Below are 25,017 nucleotides of genomic sequence, written 5' to 3'. Positions count from 1 at the left end.
CAGACGGCTGTCCTCCCCTCTCACAGTACACAGACGGCTGTCCTCCCCCCCACAGTACACACAGACGGCTGTCCTCCCCCCCCAGTACACACAGACGGCTGTCCTCCCCTCTCACAGTACACAGACGGCTGTCCTCCCCCCCACAGTACACACAGACGGCTGTCCTCCCCTTCCACAGTACACACAGACGTAGATTAAAAGATAAATTCAGGGCTTAAGTTCATGTGCGTATTCAGTGTCTGTGGAAAATCAAAGCAGATGGTTGTTTATACAATGGGACGGACCAACCATTTCACTGGGGAAGCCACTCAGCAAAGTGGCTTAGTGTCGTCAGCGTGAATAGAAACGCTCACTGATTTTCAAAACTCTGAAGCAGGTTTGGAGGTTTTGTATATTTATCTGCTTCAAGTGCTTACAACAAAAAGGCATTTTTCCATGCATTAGTGTTGGACACGGAGTCCCGCCTTGTTAATTAGCATAATTGTATTCACTAGTAATCCAGCTAAGCATTTCAAGTCACTTAACTCCCCGCCCCCCAACTTAACCTGGCCCCATTCTTGATGGCTTATACTGACATACTCTCTTTTCCCAGGTAAGTGGAGGTATACTTCGAATTTTCCCAGAAGGCAAAGCCCAGTTTGCTGACATTGAACCCAAATTTGATAGACTGCTGTTTTTCTGGTCTGACCGACGCAACCCTCACGAAGTACAACCAGCATATGCTACAAGGTAGTGTTCTGTTCATGGAAAGTTGGTTGACAGTGTGGCAGGGCAGGGGTGAGTCGAAGGGTGAACCTAAACGTTTCTGGGGAGCATCCTGCCTGCTGTCCAGGCCCTCTGCTTTGATGGTCTTCCTCGTGTGCTCACTCACACGTGGTCCTGAGGATGTTGGTCTTCTCAAAGTTGCTCTTTGCTTGAGGTGGAACAGGACTGGACCTCCTCCTCCCTCTGAGGCACGGCGCACCTGCCAACACTGCCTGCTTCTGTGTCACTTTTAGGAAAGTAAAAAAGGAAAAGGGAAGCTTTTTGAAAAATGGAAAGGTACTCCTGAGAGCACAAGGGAGGAGACAGACAGGGAAGTTTCCATGTGCGGTCACACCGGGAAGAGCTCTCTGTAGCTGTAGGAGCGCTGCACACCTGCTGCTGCCGTGGACTGTGCGTGCCTGCCATCCCACGGTGTCCTTCCTCTCCTGCTGCTAGTTGTGCTTCCATCATGGATTCACAGCGGGTAGCAGCTGCCGTGGTGGAGCCTGATGTCATAGATACCCTGACAAGAAACCTGGGGACCAGGCATGGCACATAGGAAGCCAGCGGTACAGTCAGGAGAGAGACCGTGGAGCCAGAGAATAGGCCAGAGTCCAGCTTGGTCCGTATAGCCCAGGCAGAGTGTAGATTATCCAAGTCAGGAGACAGAGGTGGGTGTGCAGAAGGCAGCTCTGAGGGCCCTGGGAGGAGTTGGTCAGACATCAGAATTCTAGTTGGCAGTTAACTGGCAGCCTGGGACTTGGGCAAGAGAGCTTCAGAAGAACCTGTACAGCCCTGTGTCCTGGAGGAGGCTGTGGTAGGAACGGGTGGAGCCTAGGCAGAGTGGGTTAGCCACTGGCCGGTAGATGAGGACATGCGCTTCAGCCACAGGTGCCTCTGGCTCAACCCTGCATCTGACTCCACAGCTGTGTATTTGGGCTGTTAGTTTTCCCATGAACTCTGGCCTGGATCTACACAGTCTTACCTCAGGTCAGTGTGGAACTAATGGCCTGAAGCACACGCTCCAGTGTCTCCCCTGACTCTGCTGTTCACATCGCAAGCGCTGTCGTGTGCTTTTATCTCTGAACAGACTGTCATACCACACTTGTTTGTGGGATAAAGTAGTCCGGCTAGGGGAGATTTTTCAGAAAAAGGTTCAGCCAAATCCAGCGTAACTTTCTAGGTAGGAATCCTGGAAGTTTCTTCATGTGGCTTAACTCTCCTCAGTGACACAGAGCCAGGGGTGGTAGATGGCCGGCCTGGGTTTCTTTGTCCCAGTCACTGTCCTTCCTCTGGGGCGCCCTCCCCTCTTTTATCTGTTTCTGACCATGTAGGCGGGGTGAGTGTGGAGAGGCTGTGAGCCTCCCTTGGATGCTGCAGCTCCTCTGCAGGATGGGCAGACCATGCTTGCCTGGTACACACATCGGTCTGAGGATGTTTTGGGCATTACAAATTCTAAGGCGCACTCTCTTCCCAGGGACCTTTCTGACCCTGTGTTAAATTTCCTTTTAGGTACGCAATAACTGTTTGGTATTTTGATGCAGATGAGCGAGCAAGAGCTAAAGTAAAATATCTAACAGGTAAACACAGCTGGGGCAGGCTCTGTCTGAACAGTTGGGGATGGTGTTTTCCAAAGCCATAGGCCAGGAATGTTTTTCCAGATTCCTTAATTCCCTTACTTTAAAAAGGACTTCTCTAATTATTAGTCTTTATTCTTATCTGCTGAGTTGTCCAAAACTTAAGAAAAGCTTGAGGCAAGTGTGAGTTACTCAAACACAAACTGAGCTTTTCTGTGATGGCCTTTAGAGCCTCGAGCTACTACTTAGTGCTCTTTGGGTTACCTAGTCCCCTTCCCTTCTCCCTTAGATAAGTGAATATCACTTCTTTTTTTTTCTCTTTCGTTTTCTTTTTCTTTCTTCTTTTGAGACAGGGTCTCTGTAATTTTGGGGCCTGTCCTAGAACTAGCTTTTTTAGACCAGGCTGGCCTTGAACTCAGAGAGAACCGCCTGCCCTTGCCTTGAGTGCTGGGATTAAAGGCGTGCACCACCATCGCCTGGCCCCTTCTTTCCTATCTACCTCTAAAAGAATGTGTGGCCAGCACAGAAGAGGTGAACTAAATGTTCTCCCAGCCCAGAAGACAGGTGTGTGGGTCCCAGGTGCCAGCTTTTTTTTTTGCGTGCAGGTCATGCACTTGTCCTGTCCCCGTGTGTCCTGGGACCCCTTGCCTGCCTTTGCTTTACTCTTCCACCTGAAAGCCTGCCCAGCAGTCACAGGACTCACTCCTGAGCCCTAAGGAGCTAGACTCAGCCTAGCCTTTTTGTAAGAAGGTTAAAAAAAATAGGATGTCTGTGCGCTTTCTCTGTATCTTCAGAGCTATGGTTCGTGTGCATTCTGTGGTTTTCCACTGCCATATAGGCAGGTGGCTTTGTAAAAGGTGCTGTTTCTGCTGATGTCTCTGCTTGCCCTCTAAGATCTGCACAGCAGTACACTTGCCACAGTGGCGGTGGGAACAGCTGGTGGGGTGGGCCTCATGGGATGCTGGAGAAATGAGGAGGTACTGCTTCAAATGTTTGGGGTGCAGTCAGATGCTCTGGTGCTTAATGAGTGAATGCTTCTCTTTACCTTGCAGGTGAAAAGGGGGTGAGGGTTGAACTCAATAAGCCTAATTCAGTCAGCAAAGATGTCTAGCACGGCCTTAGGTCCGGCAGTACCCACTCACCTACCGGCGCTCGGTTGCCTTCTGTGGACTCGTGGATGGGATGAACAGAGACTCCTGGCTGGCGTTCCAGCTGCGAGCCAGGCAACTTGGCCAGGTGTCGTCCAACAGAGGGCTGCGTCTGCTGTGACTGTGCCGTGGGGTCGGCTCCAGATCTGTGACTGCACTTGGCTGCTTACTGAAGAGGAGATGCTGTCTGAGGAGAGCGGCTTTCCCATCTGGACACACAACAAGGGCCCTATGTAGGATTTTCTTCATTCTTCTATTTTGCCAGATCTGTCATCTAACTGAGTTCATTTCATCTCTCTTTTTTATATCAAGTTTGAATTCGGGGAATTTTTGTATTAGGTACAATTTATCAAAACTGAATTAAGAAAAAAATTTACAGTATTATTCCTGAAAATAACATCAATCTATTTTTGTAAGCCTCCTCATGCTATTAAAGTTGGCCCTAAAGACCTCCTACGATGACTGTCGCCAGTGAATGATGGTTCCTTTCCTCTTGACTGATAGGAAAGAAAGGGCGTGGAGTCCCAGCTGCCGTCCACGAGGTTTTTCTTGGCCTGTCTCACAGTAATTTGAACTTGTAAAGGTCTCTGCTGTGACACTCTGACCTTGGTGATAGAGAAACCTAACAGTAGGTGGTCACCACTGTAGACCAAGTACCTTAGAGAGCGCTGGGAGGAGAAAGCCGCAGAGAAATGGTTTGTTCTGTAAGTTAACGTTCCAGTGCTAAGCCACCCGCACTGAGTACACTCTATCGAGCCTCCTCCACTCGGGTTCCCAAGACAAAGGGCTGTCTTCTCTTCAGGGCCGACCTGCCAGCAGTCGTGCCTCACGGCCGCAGCTTTCTCCGTGGCTCCTTCTTAGTTTGACTGTGCTTCCAGATCCTGCCAGGTCACAGCCTTGTTCTGCTGCAGCAGAGCTCCCAGTGGCCCCAGGCACGTGGACGTGTGTGGTTGTGGCCTCAAGTGTGGTCATCCATCATTGGACAACTAAGAGTCATTTTCACAACCACTAATGAGAGACGTGTGTGTAGCCTAGAAATCAAAAGAAGTGTGAATACAGACACTTTGTTTTATGGGTTTTTCTCTTTTTAGAGAAAAGAGGGACAGTGGCACAGCCACAAAGGCCTGCCAGACTCTTGTCACTTCTCCAGTCCCCTTAGAAAGCCAGACTTTGCACAGATACGGTGTAACTCCTTGTCCCTTGGGTGTTCTATCTCTGACCTTGATCTTTGCCAAGATATGTGTATGCAGAACTATTTCTGTGTATTTCACCTTGCACCAGTCTTAGCTGTGTAGTTTGTATCCAGTTAGAAACCTTTTCTGTGGAAAGCTCAGTAATTCTTATTAAGAGATTGCTATTGTTCATGTAAAACATGAAAAAAAAAATCACGTAAAGCCGAGTGTAGATTGGGGGTTACTCAGCACTGTGCTTGTATGAGGGGCTCATGGCAGGAGTCAGTTCTGTCCCACATCCTTTCCTTCAGCCCCAATAACCGCTGACAACCTTTCCAGCAAGTGCCTCTGTCAGCTGGCCAGCTCTAGGTTTTGCCACCTGTCCCCGAAGCACCATGTTTCAGAGTTGGGAGGAACTGTTTGGCATTTGGTCACAGAAGATCTGTTTGATTGGAGCAGCAGCCTTTGAATGTGGGAGTCCCTGGTATACTTTGTATCAGACCTTTACAAGTGTTCCAGGTTCCAGACTCTGCTGCGTGGGGGTGGGGATGGGGTGGACTTGCCAGACAAAACTTAAATTATGTATCTTTTGGAAAGCGTATGTACTTCCCTGGAGGTCACTGTGAAAAGATCAGGCAATCAGGATAGCCATGCACTTAATACCCATTCAACTCTCAGTTTCATGTTAGTGGCACGAAGAAGGGCTCTATTTAAAACTATTTGTGGCCTCTGTGTGTTAATCCTGGTTAAAGAGAAAGCTTTAAGATGCTATTTATCCAACACATGAAGCAGCTGGGGAACAGACCTTTACCCATGACAGGCATAGCACTTCAGGATTTGCATAAAGAGACTCATGTGGTTCGGACACGGTGTTTCCTATGAAAGCCTCTCACATTGCTTGTAAAGCGAATCTAATTAAAAAGATGTATAAATGTTCTTGAAAAAACTTAACTGTTGTCACCTCCAGCTTTCTTCTGTTTGAAGCCAATTACCATGTCTTGGCTTTCATCTTGGGCCCATTGGTGAGTTACTTATTGTCTAGTCCACAGCGTACAGCAATTACCTTCTGTAAGTGACAGAACAGCCAGTAGAGATGCTCCAGGTGCGGAGACAGGGTCAGCGAGCTGCACCCGCCTTCTCAGTATTGGAGTTCTTTTTCTCAGTAGACTTTCAAGTTGCTTTAAACACCATAGCTGTTGAATGCATCATCAGCACCCCTGTGCTGCTGAAGGAGGGGCTTGGTACTCACCTGTGGGGCCATTGGTATGCAGCTCTACGCACATGACCCTTTGATTTGTGGCCACACGCAAAGACACGGGTTCTTAGGCCAGAGTATTACTGTAGCTCTGAGAACATAGTGTGGTGCCGGGTTAATCCTAGCATGTGAGAGGCAGCGGCAGGAAGAGCTCTGCCGCTCTGAGGCCCGCCTGGCTAACCAGGGCTCCACAGTAACCAGCCGAGCGTGGTGTTTGAGGTTCTGGCCTTTAGAACATTTGGAAAACTACTGAAATAGGCAGTGGGTCTGCAGTGGGGTGGGGCAGAGGAGTGAGACAGAAATGAAGACTCAGTGTGCTAATGTAATGAAACAGTCAAGTCTCTTTGGTTCTGATGCAACCTTCTGAACCTTGTTTAGTTTTCAGACAGGGTCTTGGCTGTTGTCCAGGCTGGTGTCCAACAGTCCTGCTTAGCCTCCCTAGTCCTGTCCTAGTCCTGTGATTAAAAGCCAATCCTGCCTGGGATAGCTTTTAATCCTCTCAGTGTCTTGCCTTCTGCCTGGGTTCTGTAGCTAGAAACCTGAGCCCGCCCACCTGGCTCCTTGGACTCAGTGGACCTCACTGTTTGGATTCCTGTTTCTTAGACTCCATGTCCCCAACTCCTGGTACCCACAGTGGGCAGATAGATGCTCTCAGGCCCACAACTCAGCCCGGTACAGGAATCCACACTGCACTGGAAAGTATTGTTCTTGTATGTGGATCCTGGGAAGCCTGTCAAAGGCTCTAGAATATTCTTATCCCTGGGCTCTACAGTTTCATAGCTTGCTTGCATCAGCCTGTGGCTTTTCTCAGCCCTGGTGAAATCACACCCCTCGTCTGGTGGCAGTCTCTGCTTTCTTCTGGTGCTCCTGCTGCACTGGGGACAGGGTAGCACTTGAGTTTAATTCTGCCGTGTTCTTTTCTGGGAACCAACTTTTCTTCACCTCTGAGGCAAGTACTGAAGGGGATCAATCAGCCCAAAGCCCCACTATGTTTGCAAGACAAGGAAAACCAAGCCTTTCCAAAGGAAAGAACGAAAGTTGAGATTTGGCTGCAGTTGGTAAAAATTCTTAACTATAAAACATGAGAGGGGCTGAAGAGATGGCTCAGCGGTTAAGAGCACCGGCTGCTCTTCCAGAGGTCCTGAGTTCAATTCCCAGCACCCACATGGTGGCTCATGACCATCTACAACAGGATCTGATGCCCTCTTCTGACATGCAGGTGTACATGTGGAGTACTCATGCATAAAATTAAATAAAGTTTAAAAAACATAAAAAACCATGAGAAAACCTAAATGCAGTCAAATGAGCATTTTCTTGGATAAAACGTGAAATTAGGGAACCATGTCCAGCTCTGTGGGACACTCCTACAATTACTGCAACAGACTTGGGAGTTCAAGGCAACTGGATTCACATGGTGGAATCCCAATCTCAAACTAAGCAACCTAAAAGGAAAGAAAGATAGGGGCAGGGGTAGGTCATCCTTTCCAGGAACAGAAACAAGAAGATTGGAAAGAGTTGTCAAGTGTCCTGACCCAAGTTCTCTTCTTAAACCCATGTGGTAGGAGAGAACTGACTCCTGCAAGTTGCCCTCCAACACACATGCTGTGGCATGAGAAAGTTCTCCCTTAAAAAAAGAAAGGCTTGAGATGTCCAGGGAAGGCTGGATTCAAATGAAAACACAATGAAGTAGAAATGCAGCCCAGAAGTACAAGAGAGCAGGGAACACAGACAGCTGTGCTGAGCTTATGGTGCTCTGTGGCCCCAGCAGCATCAGGACGGATGGCTTGTCCAGTGTGCGGAGGAGCCACCCTCCCATCTTCTACTTCTGGCCCCATGGAGCAGTTAACAAGTCACTGTGGGTCCAGGTTATTTTACACAAAGGAAACCAGATGTTGGTTGCAGGTTTTTTTGAGACAGGTTCTCACTCTGAGACCAAACCATGTAGTAGTCCTTCTGCCTGGGTGCTGGGATTACATTCTTGACCTTGTTTGTTTGCATAAGAGGTTATATTTATGTATTTATGAACTTAGTTTCTGAGACGGGTCTGTGTAGCTCTGGCTGGTTTGGAATTCAGAGATCCATTTGCCTCTGTATGCTGGTATTAAAGATGTGTACCACTTGATGGATTATTTAACATAATATACATACACAAAAGAAATCTACCTTAAGCCAGGCAGTGGTGGCACACGCCCAAAGCTACAGAGAAACCTGTCGAGAAACTAAAAAACAAAAAACTATCTTAAACCTTTAATAAGACGTCTGACTCTTAAAGTTGTTCTCTTGAGTGCATGCATGCACGCGTGCACACACACCACATAAAATGTGTAAAAAATATAGGATCGGTAAAGATTAGGGGTTGAAAAGAAATTTTCCAAGGCTTCAAGTAGCCAGCTTTGAAATGAATTTCATCTAAACATCTTGGGCTTATTATCTACAGCAAGGCTGAGAGCCAAGACAGCAAATGTGTGATCTGATTCCCGTGCGTGCTGGGCGCCCTGGTTTGATGAGATGACATCCCCAGCCTCTGATGTCTGCTCTGCAGAGTGCACATTCAGGAAGGGGTACTTGCCATAGACAGCTTCCCAACTGATCTAACCTTTTACTTTGTATCATTTTACTGACCACGGCTATCTTCTCTAGTCTATGGAGATTATAACCCAAACTGAGTGTGGACTAATATTCTGTATCAAGGAAAGGGGAAGAAAGCCCAGATGATAACAGCATAGCTGTGGTGGTGCAGCCAGGGTAGCCCGCCTAGGCGATCTTAAGAGAGCACATCAGGCTGGGGATGCACATCAGTGGTAGAGCACTCAACCAGATACAGATACGGAACCACTTCCACCCTCAGCTCCTAAAAATCAAATCAGAAAGACATCAACTGCTTTACATCAAAACATTCTCATTTATTTTTAAATTCTGTAAAGTTTTTAAAAAATACAATCTTAGAGCTTTGGAACAATGAAATAGGATAAGGTTTTAGTGTTTCCCATTTACCTCAGATCCCAGTTAGGATGTGTGTACACAGTTGGCCAAAGCCAAACACGGTTTCTCATGTTGCTTTGTTAACCAGCATGAACTGGGAGGTAAAGAAAGTTTATATAGAAACAGAACCTACGGCTATGGCCCTACAGTGGGGAGCTGAACCAACTTGAGCTCCACTGAGAGGTTAGAAATTTGCTTCCAAAGGGAGAATAGGAACAAAATGGAGCATGTCTTACTGATAGATGTAAATAAGAATGACGGATACAGGGACAACTATTCTTAGGGGCAAATCTTTTCCAAGTGTGGGCTCTTTTCTCTCCAGCATTTCAGAACCTGATGTTGCCTCCCGACTGAAGCTGGGTACGTGCTATGCCCAGCTCCTCCTCTTTCCCTCCTGCCGTGTCACCTGGGCACTGCACAGATGCCTGGAAGAAAAGCAGATGTATCCCCACTCTTATGCTGGATGGTCTGTCTGTGTGCACTTCTCCTGCCACCGACCCACACTCCACCTCAAAAGCTGGTCCCACAGGATGTGCCCAGCTACCCCCTACCTATTAAGGCCCTTTCCCTTCTTTAACAAGCTAACTCAACTCACTAAAAAACTGCCAGGGTGAAACCCCATGCCAGCACTGTCATGCGGTGCACTGAGATTGATCTGCATCTTTCCTCACTGAGGAAATAGCTCCTGAAAGGGCATGAACTGCACCTCATTTACTTCATAGCCCTAGGGTTTTATGCAGTGTGGCTGAAAAAAAAATATTTAATTGCCTACAACCTATTAAATTGGTGAAAATGTGGCATATATTCAAACAAAACTTTAGTAGCCATTTATCTATAAACATTTAATACTATTTAACTTCATGCTTTAAGAAACATCAAAACTTGTTATCCAATCTGACAGGCTAAAGATCCTGTCAAGAATGCTGAAAAGCTGACACTTGTACACTACTGGCGGAGGAATTCAGAGTTTGGCAGAGCGGAACACAGACACCCTGTGACCAGTTCCACTCCTAAGTGGGTGTTGTCAGCATTACTTAGCCCTGCACTGGGATACTTCCAATGGTTCAATAATACTGGGGTGGGGAGAAAACTTCTGGTATCTTTAAATTCTACATAGGAATAAAAATAACTTCTACACATAGTAACAAAGACACTACCTTCACACTCTGGTAAACTGTACCTTTGAGGATGGAGAGGCTAGCACTATAAAGGCACAACCACAATAGGACTTCCCCATCCCCGCCAGGAAGGTAAGGGAGAAAGATACAGTGGAACACCAGGCAAACCAGGTTCACCCACATGCTCCATCATTTGTGCACCTTACAATGTATAATGACCTTGTACCAGAGTCCACAAGGTGGAGGAACAGCCATGAGACAACTGAGCCAGGTATCTGTGTTCCCTCTGCTCAATACGGAAAGATGCAGGAACTTCCCGGTGCTCAGGCAACGGTGCATTTGCTTCTCACATTGGCACAGGGTTCACAGTGCTGCATCCAGACATTTCCCTGCTCTCCAGGGAATTAGGCAGCTTTGTGAGATGTTATCCATCAGCTACTTTTTAGCACCAGGTTTTAATTAACCATTCACTTAAGTCCCTATCAAATATGGCCTGCAGAACTGAGTAACCGTTCTAACATTCCAAAATAACTGTACTATATATTCTTTATCTACTCTAAAATTTGCTGCCACTTCTTGACAAAGATGGGATGGGAAAAAAGAAATGTTTTTGTTTTGTTTTGTTTTTGAGACATGGTCTTACTATAGCCCAGATTGGAACTTAAGCCCAAGCTGGTTTTAAACCCCACAGCTATCTCCTTGCCTCAGCCTCCCAAATGCTGGGATTTTAAACACGAGCTGTCATGAGCTAGAAAAACTTCAATCCAGGAGGGTCTTAAAAAATCTGCAGCCACTTTTTAGTAAAGCTGGGACAGATTTTATATATTATATATTATACTTAAAATATAACTTACTAAAAATAGAAGTCTTTAAAATTCACTTCCACCTTTATATAGAAAGTAAATTCTCTTAAAATATAGAAAGCTTATCCAACTGCTATGACTTTGAAAAAAAAAGAAGAGCTCTGAGTACTTTGAGAACAACTACTACGCCTCATACTGTCCGGACAGAGAATCTGACGTCATAATTAACATAAATTCAAGGAATAGACCTTGATATTAAAAGTATTCAACGGTCAGGACTCCTGATAAGACTGTCTTGAGACTATACAAATAAAAAATAATTCTCTAAAACCTTCAAGAGAAAACAAAAGTACCTAAAACCATACATTGATACTGGACAAACTGAGCCAAAGTCCAGGTAAGGCATGGGTGAACAGAGCACTTTGACACATTCTGAGACAGTGGCTCCCTACATTACCCAGAGTCAAGGGCTTAAGGATGTTCCCATCTCAGCTTTCTGAGTACCTGGGACTACAGGGACATAGCACCACACATACCCGGATGGAGATGCACACTACAGTCACTAATTGTACATAAACTAGAACGCTGCTGGTGTAACAAGTCAGACTGTAACCCACGGTCCTTCACCACCAAAAGTCAACAGATGGCGTGGGACCCACTGCATTTCAGACTCTTCGAGGTCGGAGATTGGTTTTGTTGCCTTCCAGGCAGCAGTCCAAGTGCTCATTAATCTGCGACTCCAAAACTACACTCTGACAGACGGGGCAGTTGACCAGCCGTCGCTGAGTGCATGAGCTGCCTGAGTTCCCAACTGTGCTGGCGGCTGTGGGCCGTGGGCTATTCTGAGGATCACCACCACCACTCTGCGTCTGCTCCTTCATGATATTATCCAAAGCAGTCCTGTCCTCCAACCGGGGCCGCTTGTTTGGGAACTGGTCTTCAGACCCACTCTCCTCTTGGGGTACGGCTGCGGATGTCACAATCACAGACGCTACAGTTGCTGACGCTGAGGCCACAGCTTTGGAGGCATTTCTCAGGGATGCTCTGGAAGGTGGAACCTTTCTCTGAGAACCGGATGAGGCTGGATGCCTGGTGCAGTCCCCAGTGACCCCACTCTTAACTGGGGATCCATTCACATTTCTGAAAGCCTTTTGGTTGGCAACAGAGACTCTGGGGAAGTAGCTGCTCAGGACACTCTGGTGACTGGCAGTGGGGACAGGGGAGACCAGATGAGGCTTTTTACTTGGGAAACCATTCTGCTCACATTTCACCTCGGCGTTGGAATCGATTCTCAGGCCACTTGCTGAATGGTCTTGACTTGAGAGACCTTTGGCTTCATTAACCACGTATGAAGTGCTCAGTTTGCCAGGTGAAGGGCAAGTGCTTGTCTGTCCAAGAACATACCCTTTGCCACTGAATGGGATGAGCGGCTTGTCTGCAAAAGAAGCAGACAAGACTCTTCTTCGGCATATTGCCACAAGACAAACACTGAGCAAATGGTAATTATCTAAACTGAAGGACTATTTTGTTCTAACTTAGATCTGTGCAATAGTCACCCATTGACAAGAGAAGGCAAACTTCATTAGTCAGAGCCTTGCACTAAGAACAGCAAAGATGAAGAAATTATAAATAGGAACTAAGGAATGTTCCCAGTGCTCAGATTTCTCTAATCTGTTCCCTACTCACCCAGCTTCCCAAAGATTCAGTCCCTCGCACCAGTTCTCCAGTCCCCTGACTTCTCAGCATTTCAGATTAGGAACTACAGCTTGGCTCTTGAGGGGACCCCAAACTGATACCCTTGCAAGGGGAAGCATCAACTTCAGTGACTCCTGGCCTCCTCAGAGCTTCTCAGGAAAGGAGCAACTCCTAAGGACAACATGGACAAATGCATGCCAGAATCCTTTCCCATCCTCCCCGGACACCTTGGCAGAAGCCACTAAGATAGGAAGGGCTGGCTTAGTCAGGACTCACAGTCTGGGTGATGTTAATTCAGTTACTGTTTTCAATCTGACAGTCATTTGCCTTGGACTTTCCCTCAGATACTGTAGATGGAGACCGGTTCTCCTTTCCTCCCTTCCACACAGAGCAAGCCACACTTTCCCATCACCACTCTGTATTCTTTATACCTGAAAAGAACAGCCTTGCAACCTTAACCTGGCTCCCCAACAGGCAGCACTGTCCATGCACTAGCCAGGGTTACAGAGATGGGAGGTGAGATGGAGAGATACCTTTGTTCTCCACTGCTGATGCTTGCTGCTTGCCTGGTTTTGCCTTTCCTCTACTTTTCTTTGAATAGTTCTCTGGCTCCTTGATTTTTATGAAAGTGCCTCCACAAGTTTTCTGGTGGTCAGCCCACCAGTAGTCGTGGGCAGAGGGTGCCCTGTTGGTCGCACGCTTCACATAGCCATAGTAGGGCTGTTTGTGCTGGCAGGGCCCATTGCAGCGCCACCAGTGCCGACGATACTCATCCACTTCGTCATGGAAAGTGTGGTAGACCTGGGCAGAGGGGAATGGCCAGCAGTCAAGACACAAGTTAGCCCTCTACAGGGCTACCCAAGAAGTCTTTGTGTATGTGTGTGTTTATTAAATATTCCACTTCTCAGGCATTTCTATTTTGTGAAAGACAGCTACTGTATTTAGTTTCTTTTCAAAAGTTCACTTTAAAGGGACACATCAGATAATATACAACTTCCTAATGTACATAGATAACAGCATATAAAATGAGAAATTTTGAGCCAGGCAGTGGTGGCGCACGCCTTTAATCCCAGAACTCGGGAAGCAGAGGCAGGCGGATCTCTGTTCGAGGCCAGCCTGGTCTACAAGAGCTAGTTCCAGGACAGGCTCCAAAGCTACAGAGAAACCCTGTCTCGAAAAACCAAAAGAGAGAGAGAGAGAGAGAGAGAGAGAGAGATATTGATTTTGGTGTGTTGGGGGAAATAACCATAAAGCCCATCTATGAATGCTAACTGTTTCAGAGATTGAACATTATCAAAATCTGAGACCGAAAAGTGGTTTACTACAGCACTGTAACAAGTCTGTAGCAAGGAGAAAAAGAGTTGGGACCAACTGGGAGGAATTTCTCTCTCAGAAGAAAGCATACACATTTCCTTAAGCATAAATTCCTAGAAACAATATAAACTGCTAAAGGGCTGGGCCAACAGCCTGATTCTTCCGACAGAAAACTAAAAATTCCCACAGCACAGTATTCAGTGCTCAAGCTGTGCTAATACACTCCACACCCTTGCTCAAGGCCCCCAACAGCAGCGCTATTGTCACCTCATTTCCATGGCAACAGACAGTTCCAGAAGAGTTCTGCAGTACAAGCAGGGTCACCAGTGTAGGGAGGGCACACCTCAGTCTTGGCTGTGGTAGCTCCTCCAATACTACACTGTCAGAACTCAAAGAACATCCAATGAGGGCCTGTCACAGATGTGGGAGACGCTCCTCTAAGATGCTGATCTGGAGTTGCTGGAGCCATCTGTGGCCATTCTACCCATAGGGCCTAGACAAGCCCATTCATCTCTGTAGGGTCCTTTTTCAAAAAAATGTATTATTTATTTGCATTAGTCTTTTGCCTGCATGCATGTCTGTGTGAGGGTGTCAGATCTTAGAATTACAGACAGTTGTGAGCTGCCATGTGGGTGCCGGGTCCTTTGGAAGAGCAGTCATCGCTACAGCCCTCTGTAGAACTCTTGTTCAAGGATGAAAATCTTCAGTTTACAGAATGAATCTAAGCATGGTAACTCTGAATGGCTGCTGCTTGGGGGCACAAACCTATAACCCCAGTGCTTAGGAAGCTAAGTGAGAATTGTGAGTTTGAGGTTAAACTGGTTTACTGTCTCCCCTGCTCCCAGAACATGTGCAGCTCACCATACCGTTATGTTGGCGCCTGTCAGTTGGTTAATGCGATGCATATGTTTACAGAACTCCGGGCCATGTCCTTCCCGGTCTTTATCATTATTAGTGACAAATAAGTAGGCGTGTATCATTTCGTGCAAAAGAGTCTGAAACAGAAAACCAGCAAATTAATTTTCTAGGTCATGTCTGAAGATGAAAATGCATTTTCTTTCTTAATTTAGGAGTCTTAGCCATCTGTAGGCCTAAGTACACAAAACTTTGTATATTCCAAGCTCTGCAGATCCCAGTGAACAATTTCTTTCAAGGAATTACACTTGCTCAAAAAGGCCTACTTATCTATGTACCAACTCCAACACTGACGGTTGATGACTCCAACCACATAAAAACTTTACAATTCTGATAGAGAAACCCACTGTAAGCAATATCAAAAGAGGATTCTGACAACTCAGCAACATTATTCTCACGGGCTCTGAATTCTGAACACAAGGGACTCCTGACGCCAGCATGGAAATGCCAATACCAAAAGAACAAACAGCCCAGGACTAAATGGGTACAAAGTATACGCTGGGCACAAAATGCTGTCTGCCTGTGATCCCAGCACACAAGGTTAGAGGATCGGGAACTTGAGACCAGCTTGGCAGCATCACCCCCCTAAAAAATATCAGGGTACATGCATGCCAGCTTGCTGAGGAGGCTGAAGCAAGCAACAAAAGCACATAAAACCATGGCCAACCTGGGTAACAGAGACTGCCTCTTAAAAATTAACAAAATATCCTGGCCAGGGAAAACCAGCCTGGGCTATCATTAAGATCTTGTCTTCACCAACCAAACAAACAAAAACCAAAAACAAACAAAACCCAAACAAATCCCTCTGAACCACTGAGCTGAGAACCAGGCTTATCAAAGAATACCTCTACAAGGTCCTTTCTGGGTCTCAGTTTTAGAAGGGGTTCACTGAGACGGATGGAGCACATTCCGCCTCTTCCTTCATAGGTGCAGATCCCAGCACACCTGGAAAGCAATCACAACAATGGATTAGGTTCACCAAATCCACTGTTTGGAGAGTCAGAGGAGACTGATCAAAAGTAAACACTAGCCTGCCCTGGCGGAATACGCCCGTAATCCCAGCACTATGGAGGCAGAGGCAGGCAGATGTCCTAAGTTCCAGGCCAGACGGGATGCGTAGTGGGGCCCTGTCTCAAAAACAAACGAACAAAACGAAAAACCGCACACGAACCGTCCCTAAAGGCAGATGGCTTTCCTTAGGGGAACACTTGGCTGCAGGCAGTAACACTTGCTCGCCCTCACCCACTGTCACCCAGTCAGCCCCACACAGGCAATGATTAGCAGGGAACAGTTTAGCCACCGCGTCGGCAGGGGCACAGGGTTGGTGTGAAGTGACAGCTACACTACATCTTCCCCTGCTCTACCGCACGCCGCTTTCTAGGGTACAGGACGCTGGAGGAGAGGGGCAGATTGCTAGCTCAACTGGGGCTTCTCTGATTCAACGGGTGGCAAGGGGATCCCGCTGGGACAGCACCGGGGGCCGTTAAACCCGGCCGGCTCTGGAGCGCAGGCACGTCTCCGTCCGCCGCGAGGCGGGGGACACCACCAACAACGCCGCCGCCTCGCCCTCCCCCGACGTTCGGAGCCGTTCGTGGGGCGCACTCACAGTGTCATGCGCACACTCCACTTCACTTCCACCGCCTCCAGCTGCCCCCAGAAGAAGCGGTCGTTAAACTGCAAGAAGAGCGCCTGCAGGTCCGGGGTGGGGTCCACCAGCTCCCAGGACGCGTCCACCAACGACACGGGCTCCCGCGCCGCCGCGCGCCGCGCCACCTGCACGTCCCACTCCTGCTGCAGCCGCAGCGCTACCACCAGGTCCTCGTCCATCGCGCTACTCCCGCCCAGGCTACTGAGGAGACGCCGGTACTGCTCGCGCGGCGCACGGGTCTCGCGAGAGCTCCGGGGCTGGTGGTCGGGCGCGCGCCGGTTCGCCTCGAACGCCTCGGAGGAAGCGGCTTCGCGTCGTTCCGCGAACACCGGCTTAGGAACGCGGGGCTCGGGCTAGGGACGGCTGAGGGAAGCCAGCCGGCTGCCTCCTGAAGGCTCCTGACGTCCGGCGTCTCACGTCAGGTCTACTGCGCGTCCGAGCCGCCTCTGACTTCCGCACTGGCTCCTTCGCGCACGCGCCTTAAGGCGTGGCCGTTTGCGCGCTGGCGTTCCGCCGGCCCTCCGCCCCACGCGCAGGCGCAGGAGGAGAGCCTCGCCTCTCGCACAGGCGCAATGCGACGCTCAGCTCCGGCGCAGGCGTTCGGGTGTCGCCCCCGCCCCGCTTCCTCCGCCGTCTTCTCTGTGGGACTCGGGTGGGGCCCGGGAGCGGCGAGTGACAGCGACGGCGGGCGGCGGGCGCAGGAAGGGGAGCAGCCATGTCGGACAGCGGGGCGAGCCGCCTGCGGAGGCAGCTGGAGTCGGGGGGCTTCGAGGCGCGGCTGTACGTGAAGCAGCTATCGCAGCAGTCGGACGGCGACCGCGACCTGCAGGAACACCGGCAGCGCGTGCAGGCGCTGGCGGAGGAGACGGCGCAGAACCTGAAGCGCAATGTCTACCAGAACTACCGGCAGTTCATCGAGACGGCGCGCGAGATCTCGTACCTGGAGAGCGAGATGTACCAGCTGAGCCACCTGCTGACGGAGCAGAAGAGCAGCCTGGAGAGCATCCCGCTGGCCCTGCTGCCCGCCGCCGCCGCGGGCGCCTCCGCGGCTGAGGACCCGGCGGGCGCGGGGCCCCGGGAGCGCGGGGCGGCCCAGGCAGGCTTCCTGCCCGGCTCGGCGGCCGGTCCCCGCGACGGCCCCGGCGCGGGCGAGGAAGGCAAGCAACGCACACTCACCACGCTGCTGGAGAAGGTCGAGGGCTGCAGGGACCTGCTGGAGACGCCGGGCCAGTACCTGGTGTACAACGGGGACTTGGTGGAGTACGAGGCGGACCACATGGCCCAGCTGCAGCGCGTGCACGGCTTCCTCATGAACGACTGTCTGCTGGTGGCCACCTGGCTACCGCAGCGGCGGGGCATGTACCGCTACAACGCGCTCTACCCGCTGGACCGCCTGGCGGTGGTCAACGTCAAGGACAACCCGCCCATGAAGGACATGTTCAAGCTGCTCATGTTCCCCGAGAGCCGCATCTTTCAGGCGGAAAATGCCAAGATTAAACGCGAGTGGCTGGAAGTGCTGGAGGAAACCAAGAGGGCGCTCAGCGATAAGAGGAGGAGGGAGCAGGAGGAGGCCGCGGCCCCCCGCGCGCCGCCACCGGTCACTTCCAAGAGCGGCAACCCGTTTGAGGACGAGGATGATGAAGAACTGGTCCCCCCTGAGGTAGAGGAGGAAAAGGTAGACCTCTCCATGGAGTGGATCCAGGAGTTGCCCGAAGACCTAGATGTCTGTATTGCGCAGAGGGACTTCGAGGGCGCCGTGGACTTGCTGGACAAACTGAATCACTACCTGGAAGATAAGCCCAGCCCACCTCCTGTGAAAGAGCTGAGGGCCAAAGTGGATGAAAGAGTGCGGCAGCTCACCGACGTGCTGGTGTTTGAGCTCTCCCCGGATCGCTCTCTGAGAGGCGGCCCAAAGGCGACTCGCAGGGCAGTGTCGCAGCTGATCCGGCTGGGCCAGTGCACGAAGGCCTGTGAGCTGTTTCTGAGGAACAGGGCAGCAGCCGTGCACACTGCCATCCGCCAGCTTCGGATCGAGGGCGCCACCCTGCTCTACATCCACAAGCTCTGCCACGTCTTCTTTACCAGCCTGCTGGAGACGGCAAGGGAATTTGAGACAGACTTTGCAGGCACGGACAGCGGCTGCTACTCTGCGTTCGTGGTCTGGGCAAGGTCTGCAATGGGCATGTTTGTGGATGCTTTCAGCAAGCAGGTTTTCGACAGCAAGGAGAGCCTGTCCACTGCAGCCGAGTGTGTGAAGGTGGCCAAAGAGCACTGCCAACAGCTGGGAGAGATTGGGCTGGATCTCACCTTCATCATCCATGCCCTGCTGGTGAAGGACATCCAGGGAGCCTTACACAGTTACAAGGAGATTATCATTGAAGCCACCAAGCACCGAAACTCAGAGGAGATGTGGCGCCGGATGAACCTGATGACCCCTGAGGCCCTGGGAAAGCTCAAAGAGGAGATGAGAAGTTGTGGGGTCAGTAACTTCGAGCAGTACACGGGAGATGACTGCTGGGTGAACTTGAGCTACACGGTGGTGGCTTTCACCAAGCAGACCATGGGCTTCCTGGAGGAGGCGTTGAAACTGTACTTCCCAGAGCTACACATGGTGCTCCTGGAGAGTCTGGTGGAAGTCATCCTGGTCGCCGTGCAGCACGTGGACTACAGCCTGCGGTGCGAGCAGGACCCAGAGAAGAAGGCCTTCATCAGGCAGAATGCATCCTTCCTTTATGAAACTGTCCTCCCAGTGGTGGAGAGGAGGTTTGAGGAAGGTGTGGGGAAGCCTGCCAAGCAGCTGCAGGACCTGCGGAATGCATCCAGACTCCTGCGGGTGAATCCCGAGAGCACCACTTCTGTGGTCTGAGTCCCTGGTCTGGGGTGTGTGTGTGTGTGTGTGTGTGTGTGTGTGTGTGTGTGTGCGCGCACGTGTGTGCACTATCTGTATTTATATGACACTTGTCAGCACATTCCTCAGAGTCAAAACAGCGTACACAGTACCCTCGTAGAAACACAGTCAAAGGAGAAAAGAAAATGTGTTAAGTGCCCCAATACTGGAATTATTAGAGCATAAGCCACACTTTCATACTAACTCCTTAAGGAATGCATGGTCACACCACGGCATTTCAGATTACCCTCCGACTTGAAACACACTTCTCACCATAGGACATCCAGGAGCAATGAATGCACTCTGTGCCACCTAGAAAAATATGTAAACCCCAGCAAAATTGTAGCTTCTTAATGGTCAGTGCTATGTAATGCATTGGCTTTATGTATTCCTTAAACTAATCCATTTGGAGAGAAGACAGGAGTTGGGAAACCTGGTTTGGGATAGATTTGGATAAGTGGGTACCAGATCCTCCAGTGTTCATAGGTACATGGAAGTCTTCATAAAACAACTCCGCAGACATCCAAAAGATAGTATGTTCTATGGCTAATTAGCATCATAGTATTTCGCTTGGGTGCATCTTTCCGGGAATCACAAGGACTATGGTGAATTTTTAACATATTCCAGACCAATGAATTTGCTGCTACAGTGCCTTTGCCATGTTCAGGAAGGGAAAGGCCCACCCCAAGAAGCCTGGCCGTGGGTGAGTGGCTGCAGGCTGCTGTGGGCCCCAGCCTGGTTTAGGAGCCACTGAGATTTAAGGTGAATGCAGAGCTCCTTTTGAATATTTACTGGTAGTTCAAGGTCTGTGTAGATGAGGAGTTAGAAAAGTAATGCAAACTCACTGTTAAAGAATGCCTGCTTTGAGCAGAGATTTGTTTTCTTGAGATAGGTTTCAGCCCAGGCTCATGTCATGGGCTGGTTTTGTACCCAAGGAAGACCCTGAATTTCTAAATCTAACTCCACTTCCCAAGGGCTGGGGTTACAGGTGTGTACCACCATGCCCAGTTTATGCCATGTTGGGAAACCCAGGGCTTTGTGCATACCAGGCAAGCACTCTACCCACTGACCACATCCTCTGCCCTGATGGGTGTCCCTTTTTTTTGTTTGTTTTGTAACTTAGTGGATAATTGAGGAGATATAGATATGCCTCAAGCACAAGGAAGGGACCTTTTGTGACCCCTCCAATGCTGTGTTGCACTTTAAAACACAAGAGCCAGGAATGCTGATGCTTTTAATCGCTGCACTGGAAGCAAGAGGCAGGTGTGTGTATTCAAAGCCAGCCGGGTCAACAAGGTGAACTCCAGGACAGGCAGGGCTCTGTAGAAAGACCCTGCCTCAAAAGCAACAAAAAAACAACTTTTAGGAGAACTGCAGGTTATTTCAGATTGTTCAGTAAAGGAAAGTGTAGGAGGGTGGAAGCTAGGCTTGTAGAATGCTCTGCTCTATGCTGATATCTGATGTTCCTCTAGTAGAAAGTGTTTTCCAAGACCTGCTTACCACAGCTTCCACCTGTGGCTTATGTTCATGATGCTGTTCTTATACCACTGCTTCTAAGGGTTATTTCTCTTCTGAATACAAAAGATAGTGTTAAGACATAAAATTGTGTAAAACCTTAAATGGTAGGGCTGGAGAGATGACTCAGAGGTTAAGAGCACTGGCATTTCTTTTAGACGTCCTGAGTTCAATTCCCAGCAACCACATGGTGGCTCACAACCATCCATAATGAGATCTGCTGCCCTCTTCTGGCATGTTTGACCACATACAGCCAGAACACTGTATACATAATAAATAAATAAAATCAAGAAAAAACCCAAAAACCTTAAATGGTTTCTGCAGTGATTTAGGGCTATAAAACTCCTTGGCTTAGTTAACTCATTTCAGACCAGACCAACATTTTTTATTTTTATTTTTTTAGCTCTACGTACTTAAAAAGTTGGAAATCACCATTGCTGATTACTTTTTTCTATGTTAAGATTTTTTTTTTTTTAAACAGGGTTTTTCTATGTAGTCCTGGATGTCTTGGAACTCTCGATGTAGACCAGGTTGACCTTGAACTCAGAAATCTTCCTGCCTCTGCCTCCTAAGTGCCAGGATTAAAGGCTTGTACCACTCTGCTGAGCATAGGGTTTTTTTTTTTAACATGACCATAACTGATTCCCAGCCAAACAAAAATACTAATTTAAGATCATTGGAAATTTGAATTTCATAGAATTGTGTGGTTGTGGTGATTATTTGGTGCCTCCTGAAGTCTGATATATGGAATGTTGTGTGTGAATACAGCACTGGGTTCTGGGGAATGGAAAGCTGTGCAGAGAGCTGTAAGAATGACTGTGTTTCCCCTTATAATAAATCTATGGAAATGGAAGTAGAGAATTTTATTCTGCTAAGAATGGGCCAATGTGTTCCTCAGTATAGTAGAGGGAGTCTGGCAAGTCTGTGTTCCTGGGAAGCTGACTGGATCTACCTTGGGTGCCAGACACCAAGCAAGTTCTAAAGCACTGGCACAGTGACGGTGGCATTCGTTCTGACTCCCCACTTGAACATTAATTACCTTTTCTTGTTTGGTTCAACACTAACTGCATAGATCAGGAATTACAGTGGGATTAATTAAGGTTGGAATTTAGTCTCTGATGAAAGCCTCCTGACACTTAAGTGCTCCAAGCCCTTTCTGTTCAAGATGCTGCCTGTCGATAGATTCCCAGCACTTTCCTCCTGCACCTTGATTCTCAGCTAGGATTGGAAGCTGGGGCTTGCTGTTGAAGATGACAGCATTGCTGTATACTTCGATATGCTGTAAAATGACATTTTCTAAACTGATAAAATAAAGCTTTACAATGTTTTCACACCGGATAGAATTGCTACTGTAACATTCTATTTGGTTATTTGTCTGCACTTATTTTGATAACAGGATCTTGCTCTAGCCCTGGCAGGCTTAGAACTGTCTTTGTAGACCATGCTGGTATTGAGCTCAGAGATCCTCCTGTCTCTGCCTCCAGAGTGCTGGGATTGTAAAATGTGTGCAGCCAGCCACCACCTGTCTATTTATGTTTATTCAGTATTTTTTTTTTTTAGGTTTTTCAAGACAGGGTTTCTCTGTAGCTTTGGAACCTCTCCTGGAACTCAATCTGTAGACCAGGCTGGCTTCAAACTCACAGAGATCCACCTGCCTCTGCCTCCCAAGTGCTGGGATTAAAGGCATGTGCCACCACTGCCTGACTTTATTCAATATTCTTGTTTTTATTTACATGGAGAGGACAGAGAACTAGATTTTAAGTATTGTGCATACTGTCAGAATTGAGAATAAATAGTTTAAGTCTTGAGGGTGCTGGAGATCAAGCCCAGGGCCTTATGCTAAGCAAGTACTTAAAGCAACACCCAGGGTCCTAGAAAGCCCAAGGTTTTTAGGCTATCCTTGAGTGGGAAATTTCAGATGTACAAATGAGAATTTTAAGAGCCAAGTACCTGTGGATCACTGACTGAGGTAAATATCACAACAGTGGGTGGGAAATAAGAAAGCCACTATAGAGTTAAAGGATCAAACGCTGTGCTTCACGTTGCCTGTCCTATGCTTAAAAATAGGACAACGTTAAAAATGGCTGTGGACCGCAGGAATACTGTGGCAGTTTCTCATGAAACTCCTGGCAAATACAGGTATGAAAAAAAAGGGAAGCGTGTACCATGGGCATGTCTGGAAGAGACCTGAAGAGACTGCAGAGAGCAGCAGGGTCCTCACCCATGTCGAACGCCTGACAGTCTGCTAGGCGACCCTGGCAAGCGCTATGTGCACCACCCCCAGAATTCAATTACCTGGCTTTATTCACACAAGTGTTTCAAAGCATCTCACTGTAGCTGTACTTCCCGGGGGTTTTCTGTGACAGCATAGTGTCCACAGTTAACAAATCATGACTTCATTTTCTGTAATCTTGTTAGCGTCACGGGTTTGTGACTTGAAAATATACTGAGTTGGATGTGATGGCACACATTTTTAATCCCAGCATTCAGGAGGCAGTGGCAAGGGAATCTCTGGCTAATCACGGCTACCCAGTGAAACCCTGCCTGAAAAAAAGGTCAGGTGCATCCCTTTAATCCCAGCTAGGAGGTAGAGGCAGGCAGATAGATCTCTGAGTTCGAGGCCAGCAGTGAATTCAGGACAGTGATGACAATGTAAAAACCCTGTCGAGAGGGGGGGGCGGGGGGAGGAGATGATATATGTATATAATCTATTTCTAGGTGTTGCTGTGCCAAACAGTCCCCTTTTTGTTATTTACATTAACCCATGTATTGTAAGCTAGAGATTCCAATAGCAGTGCTTCTACTGGCCTTTCAGTCTCTGGTGGCAGACCTGACTGTGCCACAGATAAGGCACTGTAGGTCTAAGTCCCTCTGGCCACTGTTTTTATGCAGGAACCACGATGCTAGATGCCCACAGTCTGTCTCTTCTGCTTGGTCTTGCCACCGAAGGATCTAGTAAACGTAGTGTGCTGGCTGACTTCAATTTTCCACACCATTTTCCTGGAGGTACCTTTTTGAGCCCGGGATAAAGTGTAGTACAGTGCTTGCCTAGTGTGCACAACGGTCCGAGTTCAATCTCTAGCACTGCAGAAGCACTGTATAAACCAGCATGGTGGTGCGTGCTTGTAGTCTCTCTCACCACTGAGGTAGAGTCAGGAGGACCTGAAGCTCATTCATCTTCAGCCACCTGGTGAGTTCAAGGCCAGCACCTGGCTGGTGAACAGCTCAGCTCAGCTCAGGTCAGAAGAGTGTGCTTAGGTGTGGCAGCTGACAGTGGCTGATGGACCTGTAATCTGCCCAACCAGAGTCCACTGCCAGGACCACTGTTCAATGGCCCTGCTCATTTCAACATGCGGGAATCCCCTCTAGGCTTCTCAAAGCAGCAAATGTTGCCATAGGGCCTGTCTGTCGTAGGCACTGGGGAATTAGGAAAAAGGACCATACTGGGCTTCTCAGTGACCCTCCTTGGTTCTTACATTAAAATGCCTATCCCAGATGATTGAGCTGTAGCCTAGATTCATATACTGAGGGAGAGCTCCTCATGATGAGAATCCTGCTGGGAATACAGCAGGTACCACCATGTCCAGCCTACTTTCTCCCGAGTCTCATGGAGAGTTAGCAGTCATGTCCAAAGCCAAGGTGAACCTGTTGTGGATGCACCTTCATCTTGGACTTCAGCTCTCAGAGTACAAGGAATTCAAGGCTAGATGCATTCCGCAGATCCTGCTTTCTGCTCTGGCAGCCCCCAAGGGCCTATGTGAGGCCATGATCCTCTCTGCACACACCCATAGTCTTTTCCTCTATTACCCAGCCCCACTCCCTGATACAGTTCCACCAATGCTGGGGTTACAGGTCACTTCCAGAGGGACTAACTTGCAGAGCTGTCCTGTCTCGCTTCAAACTCCTCCTCTCTCCACGTATATTCATGGCACATCATGTAAACATCTCTTTGTTGTTCACACTTCGCTTAGTTCAACTTGTTCATGAGACTACTGGGTATAAAATTTAAACTAGATAGTTTATTATACACTTCTGTTGAATTTGTGCTTGAGTCAACTTAATTAAGGTAGAAATGTAAGGTACAGGTTGTGTCCCTTATCCAAAATGCTTACGATGGAAGAAAGTGTGTCCAATCTAAAGGTGATTTTTTTGTTGTTCAATAAGAACAAGTTATTGAATACTCTGACAAAGAGCACTGAACTGGGCTGCTTTTTAGAGTTTGGAAGATCTGCTGATCTAAACCA

General features: G+C 48.5%; 3 protein-coding genes across 3 annotated transcripts in view; 2 read left to right on the top strand and 1 right to left on the bottom strand.

The window, feature by feature from the left end:
- The window catches only part of Egln1 (egl-9 family hypoxia inducible factor 1), a 39,924-nt gene extending 34,332 nt beyond the window's left edge, over positions 1-5,592 (top strand). The window contains exons 4-6 of the mRNA XM_005346703.1: positions 593-729; positions 2,257-2,324; positions 3,374-5,592. Of these exons, the coding sequence (XP_005346760.1) occupies positions 593-729; positions 2,257-2,324; positions 3,374-3,432 (264 nt within the window). The 3' untranslated portion in view covers positions 3,433-5,592. The remainder of the gene's footprint in view (positions 1-592; positions 730-2,256; positions 2,325-3,373) is intronic.
- A 3,200-nt stretch (positions 5,593-8,792) lies between these two features.
- On the bottom strand, positions 8,793-16,884 carry Sprtn (SprT-like N-terminal domain). The gene is made up of 5 exons (XM_005345886.3): positions 16,330-16,884; positions 15,569-15,668; positions 14,675-14,803; positions 13,028-13,295; positions 8,793-12,234 (listed from the first exon to the last, which is right to left on the bottom strand). The coding sequence occupies exons 1-5, from the start codon at positions 16,548-16,550 to the stop codon at positions 11,465-11,467; spliced, it is 1,488 nt and encodes a 495-aa protein (XP_005345943.1). The 5' UTR covers positions 16,551-16,884; the 3' UTR covers positions 8,793-11,464.
- A 50-nt stretch (positions 16,885-16,934) lies between these two features.
- On the top strand, positions 16,935-22,104 carry Exoc8 (exocyst complex component 8). Its single transcript, XM_005345885.2, has one exon. It carries the CDS (start codon positions 17,087-17,089, stop codon positions 19,235-19,237), a length of 2,151 nt encoding a protein of 716 aa, XP_005345942.1. The 5' UTR covers positions 16,935-17,086; the 3' UTR covers positions 19,238-22,104.
- The last annotated feature ends 2,913 nt before the right edge of the window (positions 22,105-25,017 follow it).

Source organism: Microtus ochrogaster, chromosome 4 (genome assembly GCF_000317375.1).
Source record: "Microtus ochrogaster isolate Prairie Vole_2 chromosome 4, MicOch1.0, whole genome shotgun sequence".
Taxonomy (NCBI): domain Eukaryota; kingdom Metazoa; phylum Chordata; class Mammalia; order Rodentia; family Cricetidae; genus Microtus; species Microtus ochrogaster.
Note: the sequence above shows the minus strand (reverse complement) of the source record. Positions and strands in the feature narration are given on the sequence as shown.

Bases quoted from the DNA above. Each gene is read 5' to 3' on its own strand.
- Sprtn (XM_005345886.3), bottom strand. From the start codon at position 16,550: ATGGACGAGGACCTGGTGGTAGCGCTGCGGCTGCAGCAGGAGTGGGAC. The intron at 15,669-16,329 runs GTGAGTGCGCCC...ATTGCTTTCCAG, and splicing joins TGGAGTGTGCGCATGACACT to GTGTGCTGGGATCTGCACCT. The intron at 14,804-15,568 runs GTATTCTTTGAT...TTTCTGTTTCAG, and splicing joins CCAGAAAGGACCTTGTAGAG to ACTCTTTTGCACGAAATGAT.
- Exoc8 (XM_005345885.2), top strand. From the start codon at position 17,087: ATGTCGGACAGCGGGGCGAGCCGCCTGCGGAGGCAGCTGGAGTCGGGG.